Below are 14,332 nucleotides of genomic sequence, written 5' to 3' on the forward strand. Positions count from 1 at the left end.
TGAAATATTAATCTCAAATTTTGAAATAATTTCAGACTTAGAGAAAAGTTGCAAGAATAATACAAAGACTTTATATACCTTTCACTCACATTTCCCAAGTGTTACCATTATTTTGCCGTATTTGTTTTACCATTCTGGAACTGTCTCTCTTTCTGTCTCTCTCTCTCTCTCCCCGTGTGTGTGTGTGTGTGTTTGCGTGTTATTTTTTCCTGAAATCTTTGAGAGTGAGTTGCAGATATGGTATTTTCTAAGATTAAGGCATTGTTTTACATAACCATCAAAATCAAGACATTATCTACAGATTTTATTCAGATTCCCATAATTGTCTTAATAATCTCCTTTATAACAAAATTTAAAACTTGTTTTTCTGGTCCAAGATTTATTCCAGGCTCTTGTGTTGCATTTAGTTGTCATATGTATTTATTTTGATGTTTGAATTGTCCCAGATTTGGCCAGTGGGAACCCCTTCAATCCAGCTTCTGTTTGCTTTTTGATGTGACCCTGTCATTTTTTTTTTTTTTTTTTTAAGATTTTATTTACTTGACAGAGAGAGGGAGGGAGAGAGCACAAGCAGGGGGAGCGGCAAGCAGAGGGAGAGGGAGAAGTAGGCTCCGCCCTGGAGCCCGATGTGGGACTCCATCCCAGGACCCTAGATCATGACCTGAGCTGAAGTCAGATGCTTAACCGACTGAGCCACCCAGGCATCCCTCCAAGGAGAAATTTCTTTAAGCAATGATTGATATTTAGAAGCCAAAACCTGAGTACCAGATAAGCTTTTTGCTACTGAGATGACATTGTTTCTATGCCATCTTAATAAACAGACCTGGAAGTACATACATACCACATTATGTCTATTTCAATAGCCAATGGCTTACTCATACCTTCCATTGCACTGTAATACAATGGGAGTTTATTCTAGCCCTCCCCATACTCATATTTGTAATTCCTTTACCCAATACTAAGAAACCTGATTCTTATTATCTACAATATATTTACTTATATTTCTCAATCTTGGCACAGAAAATAGTTTTTGAATGACTAATTCATACCACCACAAAAAAATGCAAACAAAGCCTTACCAACTAGAGATCACTATAATTTTTTTTGTCCTCAGCCTATGTTCAGAAGTTTGTTGGGTTAGTTCTTCCCCTCCTCTGCAATTGGTTAGGTTATTCATATGAAACATACTTATATTTGGGGCACCTGTGTGGCTCACTCAGTAAAGAGTCTGCCTTAAGCTCAGGTCATGATCCCAGAATCTGGGATCAAGCCCTGCATCAGGCTCACTGCTCAACGGGGACTCTGCTTCTCCCTCTCCCTCTGCCTACCACTCCCCCTGCTTGTGTTCTCTCTGTCGAATAAATAAATAAAATCTTAAAAAAAAAAAAAGAAAAGAAAAGAAACATACTTATGTTCATTTGTATCATATTGTATTCCATTTTAGTATTTTCTTATCCATTCTTCTACATTTCATATATGCATGCATTCACTGAGTATATGAAATATAAGCGTGTTTCCAAAAGTCAGAACTATTCGGAAAGATGTCTTTAGAGAAACCCCTCCAGTCCCTACTACCTTAGCTTCTGCCCCTTCCTTCCCACCACATTCCCGTCCACCGCCTTTAGGTAACCAATGTCATTAGTTTGTAGCGTATCCTTTCTGTTGTACTTCTTTTCACACAAATGAATTGATAGATGTATTTATTTACCTTCTCCTCCCCTTTTTTAAATGGTAACATGCTGTAGATTACTCTTCTGCACTTGGCTTCTTTAACCTAAAATATATTCCGGAATATATTTCCGCACTTGGCTTCTTTAACCTAAAATATATTCCGGAATATATTTCCGGAACTCTTCAGTTCATTGAGATCTTGTTCATACTTACTATAGCGGTAACGTCCTTCATTTGTGTGAGGGGTAGTTTATTCAGCCACTCCTTTCTGCGGGCATTTAGGTTGTCTCCAGTGTTCTGCAGCCATACTACAATTAGTAATATTGTGCATGTGGGTATTCTGTTATTGTTGGAGATGTAGCTTCAGGATAGATTTTTTTTTTCAGTTTATTTATTTTTTTTAGTAATCTCTGCACCCACTGTGGGGCTCGAACTCACTACCCCAAGGTGAAGAGTCTCATATACTCTTCCGACTGAGCTAGCCAGGCGCCCCCAGGATAGATTCTTAGAAGCAAGATTTCGACGTGAGAAAAGAAACACGGATGTAGTTTGATTAAACATTGTCAAATACCCGTCCGTGATGGACTGTGCTGGTGCCCACTCATACCACTACCGTGAGTGCCGCTTTCTCCATAGCCTCCCCAACGGAGTGTGTTGTCATACTTCTAAGTGCGTGATAGGTGAGAGATGATAGTTTTAATGTGCATATCTCATATGAGTGACATGAACAACTTTCATAAGCTCGGAGGTCATTACAGTGTCTCATTACATGTGTGGATTGGGTGTTCATGTCTTTTGCCCTTTCCCTATAGGATTTTTAGTTCTTTTTCAGGAGTTCTTTATATACTGCAAGAGTTCTTTTTATATCTGATTACATGTTAAAAATATTTTCTCCCAGTTTGTTTGTTTGTTTTTGACTTTGCCTAAGATGGTGTTTTATGTAGCAGTCAAATTTGTTACTCTTTTCTTTTCTTGGTTCTGGCTTGTGGTTCATACAGTTAGATAGCTCTTTTCCAAACTCAGATGGTAAGGGATTCATCTGTATTTCCCTCTAGTACTTACAGGGTTTCATTTTTTACATTTGGGTCTCTGAGTATTTGGGGTTTATTCTTCTGTGTGCGGTATGAGATGTGGATCCAGCTGTATCTTTCTAAATGCCTGTTCAGTTATCTCATTACCATTTATTTAAAATTTCATTCTTTTTTTCCAGACATTGGAGATACTCGACTTCTATACTCATTTTGGTCTACTCTGGGCTTCCTATTCCACACTGCTAGTCACTCTGTTAATGCAGCAGTACCACACTGTATTAATAGTAGAGGCTTTAATATCTGGTAGGGCCAGGTACTCCTCACAGAGTTTCTTTTTCATTGTTTTTCTCAATATTCTTACATATTTATTTTATCATTTGAAATTCAGTATTCAGTACCAATTTTTGTGTCAACTGAAAATAAAGCTCCATAAAAAAAATTTTATTGGGATTGCTTAAAATTTATAATATGACTTTAGGAGAAGCAATATCTTATTGAAGTTTCTATCCTATAAAAGAATAAGGGATGTCTTCCCATTTGTTAACATCTACTTTTGTGGTTTTTTAGGAGTGTTTTAAGGTTTTCAACATATAGTTTTGCATATTTCTTATTTATAAGTATTTTATCTTTCTTTTTTTCTATTTCAAATGGGGTTTTCTCTACCACTGTATCTTTTAATCGATTATTTGTATATTTGATAACTGTTGAATTCTGTATGCTATTTTTATGTCCTGCTACCTGACTAAATTAATTTTATTAGTTGAGCTAGTTTTCTCATTTAGTCCATTGATTCTGTAAGATTTTTTAGGTATGGTAACACATAACCTACAAACAGAGGTAATTTTACTTTTATTCACCCCATTCTTAAGACTCTTGATTTTTCTTGTCCAATTACACCTGTTAAAACACCACTGCAGTGTTAAACAGTAGTGGAGATGATGGGCTTATCTTGCCCCTCATCTTAGTGAAAATGCCTCTAGTATTTTTCTGTTAAGTGAAATGCTGGCTGTAACACTAAAATATATTCTATCATGTTACGAGAGTGTCCTTCGTTCCTATTAGAATGTTTTTACCAGGGATGAGCGTTGAATTTTGTTAAGGGCTTTTTTTTTTTTCCCCCAGTGTCTATGGAGATAATCATAATTTCCACTCTAGATCTATTTAATATGGTTTATTTTATTACTGGATTTTCTAATACCGAACCGCCTTTGCATGACTGGAATAAATACCACTTAGCTATGGTATCTTATTTTCTTAATGTGGTGGTAGATTTTTGTTCTTTATTATTTATCATTTTTACACAGCACTCATTTGTGATATTGGTCTGTAATTTTCTTCTTTTGGAGGGAGCTGTATTTATAAGATTTAGGTATCAAGATTATACTTTACACACAGTAATACTTCAGTCATACTTCATACACTGTCTTCATTTTCTATGCTCTGGAATAACGGATGTCATATTGAAACTACCTGGTCTTTGAACGTTGACACCATCGCGGCCTGGTGCCTTTTTATGGAGTAGTCCGGGATTATTCTCTATTTCTTCTGCAGACACTGGGCTGTGTAAGCTTTCCATCTAGGTTTCACAGAGTCAGCAAGAACTCTTATTTCTTATTTTATATAGTGGTCCATTGTCCTTTTCTTCTTAATTAAAGTTAAGCAATGGTATGTCTAATCAGTGCCACTGTTTTTCTGTCCTCTACCTTATTAATTTCTCCTTTTATCTTTATTATTCCTGCCTCGTACTTTGTTCTGGTTTACTTACTCTTTCTCTAGTATTTTAAGAAGAGAATTTAATTCGTTTATTGTCGTTCTTTCTGTTTTATGTGTATGTGTTTAAAGCTGTAGATTGTTCTCAGATGATTGCTTTAGGTGTATTTCATAGATCCTGATATTTAGTATGTTCCTTATCATTATTTCCTGCAATTCTGTAATTTTGGTCTTATTTCCCTTGCATCTATGAGATGTTTAAAAGAAGGCACTTTAGGGGCTCCTGGGTGGCTCAGGTCATGATCTCAGTGTCCTAGGACAGAGCCCACGTCGGGCTCTCTGCTCAAACATTACTTTTTTGTGACCTAATGTAACATCAGTTTTTGTGAATGTTTCTTGTGTATTGTATACACTTGGTTAGATAATGCTTTGTGAGCCAAACTGAAATTTCTTTTTCTTTTTCTAGGTAACTAACTCATTCATATTTATCAGTATGATTTTTATGTTTTGTTTCAACTGTCATTATTTTATGTAATAATTCCTGTGTATGTTAATTTGATTTTTTCTTTCTCTGTATAACGTTCTTTGCCCTTTTTTGTATCTTTTGATATTGAAGATGGTCTTAACTTTGTTTTAATGGTGACCTTTTTAAAAGAGTCCTACTTACCTGTGTTCATATTTAAATTTTTCCTATCTGGTTTATTAGTTTTTATTTATTTTTTAAATATTTACTTATTTATTTTAGAGAGCATGAGTGGGAGGGACAGAGGGAGAGGGAGAGAGAATCCCAAGCAGACTGCATGCTGAGCCCGGAACCCGACGCGGGGCTCGATCTCATGACCCTGAGATCACGACCTGAGCCGAAACCAAGAGTCGGATGTTTAACCGACTGCACCACCCAGGAGCCCCAGTTTGTTAGTTTTTATGATAGTTGACTTTGAACCATTACATATTCAATAATTAGAACCTTATTATGCTTTTCTCTTTTCCTTTTTTTCCTCCTATTTTTTAGTTGCATTATTTCTACCTTGTCAGAATAAGTAACATTTCGGGGGGGCTCTGGGTTGGTTCAGTTAAGCGTCTGACTCTTGGTTTTGGCTCACGTCGTGATCTCAGTGGTATAGGTTCCAGCTCTGCATAGACCTCGTACTCGGCTCGCGGAGTCTGCTTGAGGCCCTTTCTCCCTCTGCTCCTCCCCCTGCTGGTGCTCTCACTCTCATTCTCTCACTCTCTCTCAAATAAACAAAATCTTTTAAAAAAGGAAAAAATAACATTTTTATATTATTTTTTAACCATTGTCCACCTTTGTCTTAGTCTTTGATATATATTACATATAGTACGTGGTCACCATCAGTCCTTTCTCTGAAGTTTCCACAGTAATCTGTTGGTTGGATGAAGCTTATCCTCTCGTAGATGGTTCCAGAAGAGCTCACGGGTTTAAGTTGTTTTTTTAAGAGACTTAGTACTTGGGCGACAGGTGGATATAAAATCCTTGGTTCATAATTTTCTCTCTTTGAGTTTCTTGAAAATGCCACTCCATTATTACCTTGTTTTTATGTCGCTTTTTTTTTTTTTTTTAAGATTTATTTATTTTAAAAGAGAGAGCATGAGCAGGGGAAGGGGCAGAGAGAGGGACAGGGAGAGAAGCAGATTCCCCGCTAAGCACGGAGCCCAACGTGGGACTAGGCTCCAGGACCCCAAGATCATGACCTGAGCTGATCAAGAGTCAGACTCTTAACCAGCTGAGCCACCCAGGCACCCCTTGTGTTGCTTTTCAGAAATCTATTCCAGTCTAGTTCTCTGGCCTTGGGAGTTTGGGGCTTCTGTGTGTGTGCCCTGAGGATTTTTCCGTTATATTCCTTTATTTTTAAAGTTAAAGAGTTTTACTAAAAAATGTCTCAATGGATTTTGTTGAGGGTCAGTTTTCTCAGGTACTTGGTGGGCCCTTTTAATTAGATTTAGGTCTTCCTTTATTTCCAGGAAGCTGTCTTGTATAAAAGTTTTAAATATTAGCTTTGTCCTATTGGGGTGTTTTCTTCTTAAAGAGCTCCAGTGATATGTAGTTAGATGGTCTTTTCTTCTCTTCTATTTCAACCACTTTCTTTCTGACCATTTCTCCTACTTTATCTCACTTGCATTCCCTGGAATATTTAAAATAATAACTGAGTACAGCATAATTTTATTTAAATTTATTTTTCTGTTTTATAATTCAGTCTATTTCTGTTATGATTTTGCCTTTTTCTTCTATTTCTATCAGGGTTTAATCACTCCTTTTTTTTAGTTTTTTGGCTCATGTCTGTTTTTAGTGTTTGATATCTGACTCAGGCTCTATTTTGAATGCTTGTTCGACAATATTTAAAGTTCATTTACTTTTTTTTTAGTACTCTCTGTACACCCTGCGTGGTGCTCAAACTCACGACCCTGAGGTCAGGAGTCACACTGTCTTCTGACTGAGCCTGCCAGGTGTCCTATTTGACAATATTTAATTCGTAGTGGAGGCTTCTGTTTCCTTGTGCTTCATAGTTGGTGGGGGGGAGGCTTTTATTTTCTTTTATTTTTTTTTTTCAAAGATTTTATTTATTTATTCGACAGAGATAGAGACAGCCAGCGAGAGAGGGAGCACAAGCAGAGGGAGTGGGAGAGGAAGAAGCAGGCTCATAGCGGAGGAACCTGATGTGGGGCTCGATCCCATAATGCCGGGATCACGCCCTGAGCCGAAGGCAGACGCTTAACCGCTGTGCCACCCAGCCGCCCCGGGAGGCTTTTATTTTCATTCACTGAAGTGTCGAGAGTTTCATTTTCTGTTTTCGTGTTACGATTGTTTGCGTAGATGAAGATAGCTCACACCTTTGTATGTTGTGGATTGAGTTGCAGTTTTGGGTGGCTTACGGATTCTCAGTTCAAAACGACCCTCTTTTTGGTAGATAGTGGGGGAGAGGCTATGTGTCCTTCACTGTTTTAATTTTCTCTTGTCTAGAAGATTGTAAATTTCCTGTGGTTCCTTCTTCCCCTTTACCATAGTATTCCAGCGGCTCCTTTCTCTTTCTTTGCCCATTTCTCCTCAGAAGAATTGCCTTTCCAAGATTGCCTCCTGTCTCGTGTAGACTAGTAAGTCCCTTCCTTGTAGTCTGCGCTGGTCTACCAGGACTTTGTTTATTTGATGATTTTTCCAGTGTTTCAACTCTTCCAGCAGTCTTTCTTGGGGTTGTTGGAGTTCAGTCGTAAGCCTTTTGTTTTCCTCTTCTCTCTGCTCTACTTGCCCCACGACCCTGCCTTGCCCTCTGCAGAGGGTTAGAGAGAGAGCTTGGGAAATGTCTTTGCTGGAAATTGAAGTTTGATTTGTTCTATTTCTTCTAGTTACTTTGAGGCCATGGGATTTCTGTGGTGTTATTCTTATTTCTGATTTATATCGTTTGGGAGGATGGTTGAGAGATGTCAGCATACAGAGTCACCATTACCTCGGCGTCCCGGAAGTATTTACTTCTTTGTTGCTGGCGTCCTCATTCTAGAATGCATGCGGCATTAGCACAAGAACCATCTTTGTTTGTCTTCTGCTCTGTCTCTATTGCTAGAACGTAGAAGATGCTTGGTAAATAATTGTTGAATGTCTCTTCTTCAAAATTTGTGTATGTGTCTTTTGCCTGTTTTTCTGTTGAACGAATTCTTTTGATGATTTATATGTCGTGTTATATGTAAAGGTTGATGATCTAATAGGGAAATATATCTTATTTGTAACAGCTTAACATGTGAATCAGATGTCAGTTTTTCTGTAACTTCTATTTAGATTAAAAATGCAGGATTTACGGGGCGCCTGGGTGGCTCAGTCGTTAAGCGTCTGCCTTTGGCTCAGGATGTGATCCCAGAGTCCTGGGATCGAGCCCCACATCGGGCTCCCTGCCCTCCGCTGGGAGCCTGCTTCTTCCTCTCCCACTCCCCCTGCTTGTGTTCCCTCTCTCGCTGGCTGTCTCTCTATCAGATAAATAAATAAAATCTTTAAAAAAAAAATGCAGGATTTAAACTTACAGAAAATAAGCCTGATCTGGTCCCATGGATGATGGTAATAATTTTGTGGAAGTTTTTTAAAATCACTCTAGTGTTGAGGCTCCGTATCTAACAAACACAGAGTGTGACCTTCTACATACTAAGATTTTACACTTGCAATTATTGCCCTTTAAAACCCGAAACGGAGTCAGCTTCTGGCCTCCGTTGCTTTATCCAGGTCTCTGGAGGCCCCTGGCACATGCTTACCTGTTAGTGAAGGAGAAAAGGAAGCAAGTGGCGCACAGGTGGTTAGAAGCAGAAGACTGCATTACGAGGGAGGAGGAGAGGCTTGGAAAATACAAACGTAAGGCAAACTACTGGGAAGTTCCCACCCGCCAGGGCTCCGGTGGCCTTGTGCTGGCCCGTGTGCCCTGGGCTGGCCAGTCTTGCTCTAGGATTATATTCTCTGCCTCAGAACAGACCAGCACCATCAGCACTGTATTGGATCCCTTTTGTTGTCTGACTGTTAAAATTCCTCCAATCAGAGAAATGGCTGAGAGTATGACACTCTGTCTGGAGAGAACAATGCAATTTTAATAGCTGAGGAAATTTGGCGTTTTGCATGCTTCCATTGAAAATGTTTGCATGTTTCATTGATCGGCAAGGAGAACAAGGAAGCCTTTCATTTTAAGGAAGGCTTCAGACGGCATACTGGGTGGTGCCTGGTGAAGTGGGTGTTTTCTAGTGAATGACGTTTGGTCTATTTTTATTTATAGTTGAAAACATTCTGCTCTTAAGCTTATTGTTGAAGCAGTCAGGAGAGCATGCTGTGCAATCATGAGTGGAATTTTTACATTTGATCCCGGGGTCTGTTTTCTCCCTCCTAGTTTGGAGCCTCCATGAATGTGCTTCTGAATATATAAGTATTTTACTGGTTTTAGATCCTGCTCTCCGTTTACTTATCCTCACTTTGTGGAGTATGCAGAGGGAAGAGATTAGAAACATACCTGGGAAGCAACACTAAATGCTTCAATATTAGATTGGGATTTCTTAAATTCTTCATTTATTACTCGTTAGAGCTGCTGTATTCCTTCTAGTATTTTCCCAGGTTCTTGCAGCTTCTCCGTGGCATTCTTGCTTAAGCCATACGTTTAGTTATTTCTGTCGAAGCAAGTGAACATTTATGTTCAGATCCTAGGACAGGGTTACTTTCATAGATGTATTCAAGCCAATTTCCCAATGATTTTTCTCAAGAGTTTAATTTTTACAGGTGTTGTAAGAAAAATAGATTTTGGAAAAAAGTGCCCACAATCCTAACAACAGCAACTCTTTCCTGTTTGTACAGTAATTTACACTGTTTGTCCCCAAGCATACCAATGTTTGCCCATTTGCACTCTGCTGCTTCCTATTCGGGGTTTTTTCTCATTTAACATTTACCGGATTGTCTTTCAAAAATTAAAAAAAAAAAAAAATGTTCCCCCATCCTTTAGACTTCCATAGAATTTTTTTACAAGATTTACATTTAAACCATGTATAAACATTTGAAACATAATATTTTCTGAGGCTAATTCATATTGTATTACTAACTCCAAAATGTTGTCATTGTCTCATATAACTGACATGTGTGAGTGTAATTTGCGTCAATCATTTAACTGCTCTCAGATGTAAAAGTGAGCTTTCCAGAAAGGATATATAACTTTAAACTAATTGCTTATCTGAATACCTTGATTAAAGTGTCATAGTTGGTTTTCTGTTCTTTTTCTCAACTTGAATTTTTAACCAAAAATAAATCTCTAGGTCATTAGATCATCTCATTTTTTAGAATCACTTATTATATTTGTTATGTTTAGAAACATTTTTTAGAACAATTCTGTAGCTTCAGATTGTTAAGTATGCTAGACTTGATTCTGTGTGCTTAAAAATTAATATTTTGGTCACGAACTTTTGTCATTTTTTTTCTCGTTTCCATGATTTGCGGTACGTTGGAACTGTCAGCTTTAGAATTCTCTTCCATGTGCGCTTATCGTGGCTCCGGACTGTAGTTTGTAGCCGTTGAGCTACTTCCTCTGCCACAAGCACTCGTTTGGACAGGGAGGCAACACAAAGACTAATTAACATATTCAGAGGGTCCTGATACCTCCCGTTCAAGAGTTGTGGTCTTCTCACAGGTCTTTCTCCAGAATTGCCAGTAACGGGAAAAGTATTCTCTCTCTCTCTCTCTGCCTGCTCTCAGCCGAGACTGCTACCAGTTAGTTGTGCGTTAGGGGAAAGAGGTGGGCAGACATTGAAATGAGGTGTAGCTAAGCCACAAAATGGATCTTTAATCCTCTTGGGTATTTGAAGTGCCCAGAGTGTTGCCTGGCACGAAGTAAGCAGTCAGGAAGTTTCTGTTGGGTTGGGCGGATGGATTCACGAGCAAGCCTGTCAGTGAAACCGCATGGATTCCTCAGAGGGCAGAATTCTAAAAATCTCCGTAACTCGTGTAACTTGAGATTCAGAAGCTCACCCCGCGCGTCAGGCTGCATGAACCACCACGATATTAGTAATAACCGACGCTGTCTTGTTTTCTAGTCGTGAACTGACATGTGTATGTATATCACACTTTTGTTTCTAAAGGAAGTAGAGATTCGGAACAAAGACCTGGAGGGACAGCTGTCTGACTTAGAGCAACGTCTGGAGAAAAGTCAGAATGAACAAGAAGCTTTTCGCAATAACCTGAAGACACTCTTAGAAATTCTTGATGGAAAAATATTTGAACTAACAGAATTACGAGATAACTTGGCCAAGCTCCTAGAATGCAGCTAAGGAAAGTTAAATTTCAGTGCCAATTGATTAAAAAATACACTGTCTCTCTTCATAGGACTGTTTGGGCTCTGCGTCAAGATCGCACATAAAATTCGAATATCACTCCTCCTCCAGGAGGATGATCTTTTGAAAATTGGAATTGTATATTTCAGTGTAAATTTTAGAATTCAGCTCGTAGCTAGTTGGGGAAAAAAAGAGATGAAAAACTTGAACTACAAATTACCTCCATGTATATTATTGGCCATAGTTAACTAGAAAGTTATAAATAGACACTTAATGCAATCTTTTTTTTCTGATCTTAGCCAATGGGAGAATTAACAATGTCTGGGTCACCTCCCCTTTTTGTGTTCCACACAGTGAAGGTTATCTGCTTTTTAAATTAATTTCTTTATGATATCTAAAGCTGTGTTTGTGCAAAAACGTAGTGATGAAAGCCCTGTCTTCTGTTGTAATCTGAATAATTTCTCAGGATATTTTTGCACTGCTGAGAAGCAGCACCATTACCAATTAATTCTTGCCAGGAGTGAGAGAGAGCTGCATCTTTAATTAGAACATACTTACTAGAACTGGGTGTATAGAGTTCTTCCCTTTTTTTATACCGGAAGATATTTCACTCGGTGACCACTCTGGTACACTCTGGTGTTCTTGAATCTTGTCTGCTGTATAGTTTACTTTTCCATATTGATTCCATGTATTTATGAGAAGATATTGTCTCCCATTTTATTACACATTTTAAAGCCAACTAACGAAGGCAGCTGAGTCCCTCAGAAATTTTTCTTTTTAAATTTCTAATAAATTTGACACACAGTACTGAAATACAGCAGCCCGTCATCGACGGTCTGGCCTAGCAATGTTAAGTATATTTACAGAATATGCAGTTACATTTATTTATATATTTTGCAAGAAATCTTTTCTGAATGATCAATGCATTTCAATTTACAACTAATAATGGTTATTGGGGAACTGTTTATTATAGATCATTTTAAGGTGTATAGCAATTTTAAAGGGGATCCATTTCCATCAAACAGCCGATCAGAGGACTATTGGGATTGGAGCCGTGTACTCTGTCTGGGTCTTCACATCAACCACATCTCTAGTCAAACCTCACAAGGCAATATTCTGAACTGTTAACTAGGCATTTCAAACAGGAATTCAATTCAATAGGCTCTTCTCAATGAACAAGTTTTAATGTTGTTTTGATGTAATTTTAAAAGACTTTTAGCAAACATGCATTTCTTTATATATTTCTTTTAAGAAGCTATTTTAAAAGTAAGCCACGTGCTGTCTAGTCTGCTTCTGGAGTTAGGGATTGCATCAGAGTCCATGTATTCTCGCTGTACAATGCCTGTGATTTGGAGGAGGGTTCTTTTTTAAAGTGTATGCTTGAGGGTCTGACTGTGGAGTCTACGAATGCGCTGACTTTGTTTGTACCCAAAACGATGGGATTGTTAAGTACAAAATTAAGCTAATGAATCAATTTGTAACCATTTTTTCACTCACAAACAGCAACTCAACACTAGACAATTTTGTTTTATATATGTATGTGTATGTATGTAAATACATACATATTAATTTATATTAGAGTGAAAAATAAATGGTTTGTTTCTAAAGTTAGTTTCTAAAGTGAGTTTTCAGGTGTCTCTGAAAAGTTTCTATCAGACACTGAATCATCGTGTATTCTATGTGCTACGACATCATGTAAGTTACCTCCATCTATTTTAGGATATTTTCCTCACCTGTTATAGGGAGGGTAATTTAGGTACACAAGCTCAGAGCTGAGATATTTCTCTGATAAATCAGGTAATAAAATTTATTTGATTGATGGAGTTTTGAAGTAGATGTGATTTAATCCATCAGTTTCTGAGTAACAGCACCAGATTTTAATTTAAATAGGGGATTTAACACTAGGGATCAGGGAATTTAGTTACGAAGAGTTAAAAATTAAAAAAAAAAAAACCTGTAAGCTGTTGAAATGGTAAGTGAATTATTTTAATGATGTAATAAGATATTTTTAAATTTTGACATAGTTGTCATTTAATGGGAAAATAACTCACCAAAATGTCTCCACTTGAATTGTATTGATAGGTGAGACATGTGTGTAACTCAATATATACATATACCCATATGTATATACAGAAAATTATTTTTAATATTTTCCTACTGGTAAGAAATTTAAAATTGGAAATTTTGTGAGTTTTTTCCTTGTCCAATAGGGCCTAGTTTTTTTCTTTCTTTAGTGATTTAACAATTTGAGGGCTGCACCTTTAAATTCCCAGAGTGTCATTAGACGTGTACAGTATATGGGATAAGGTGATACAAGTGCACATATAAATAAAATCTTAAGACTATTTTAAATATTCATTTACAGTAGGAGAGTATCTAGAATCGTCATCTACAAGTCATAATTAGGTTGTGTGTCTACTGTAGTTTTCTCCATTTCTGTATTATATAAATAAAAGTTTGCCTATTAAAATCTGATTTTTTCCCAGAGAGAAGTATTATATAATGTATCTATATTTAGATCCAACTGTGGTAATATATTTATCAGAAGATGATGCTGGGGACTGTAGCCTGAACATGTGGACTTGAAGTGACACAGAAAGGAGAGCAGAGATCGATCCCGTTGTGTATAAGTTATTCTATGATAATTATGAATTCTTGTACAAAAAACAACTGAAAAAAAAAAAAGGAAAAACAAAAATACAGTTTTTATTTTGAAATACATTTGTTGTTCTCTGGAGAATGTACTTTATCTTTTTTTCTTTCAGTCTTTTACAGATACTTTTGAAAAAGCATTTAAGTGATGGCCGCATTTGCTTAATTCTTACAGGTGCTACTGGATTTCGCATTAGTGTGTTATGTTGTGAAATCCTGACTTTGACATAAAAGGTTTTATACATATTTCCCTGCCTGGAAAATTAGTTTTTGTTTCTCCTCTCTCTCCTTCTCTCTGCCTTTCTCTCCCCCCCCCCTTTTCCTCCCCTTCTTTCCGCAGATTAAAAACAGTGCATGAAGTTGCATCCCTCGTTGTCCCTCTAGCAGCAGGACTTCAGCACCATCAGAACTTAATGTTTTGCTGTCATTGAACTGCGGGAAAGCAGTTAGAGGAAAAGCTTGCAGGGTTTTTTTCAAGT

The 14,332-nt window shown here is 37.5% G+C and overlaps 1 protein-coding gene across 1 annotated transcript in view; it reads left to right on the plus strand.

Annotated features, from left to right (window-relative positions):
• HOMER1 (homer scaffold protein 1) overlaps positions 1-14,099 on the plus strand; it is a 122,522-nt gene extending 108,423 nt beyond the window's left edge. Inside the window, exon 9 of the mRNA XM_045796402.2 lies at positions 11,010-14,099. Coding sequence (XP_045652358.1) covers positions 11,010-11,198 — 189 coding nt within the window. The 3' untranslated portion in view covers positions 11,199-14,099. The remainder of the gene's footprint in view (positions 1-11,009) is intronic.
• The last annotated feature ends 233 nt before the right edge of the window (positions 14,100-14,332 follow it).

This window comes from Ursus americanus, chromosome 5 (genome assembly GCF_024610735.1).
Source record: "Ursus americanus isolate L20-20 chromosome 5, mUrsAme1.1.p, whole genome shotgun sequence".
Taxonomy (NCBI): Eukaryota; Metazoa; Chordata; class Mammalia; order Carnivora; family Ursidae; genus Ursus; species Ursus americanus.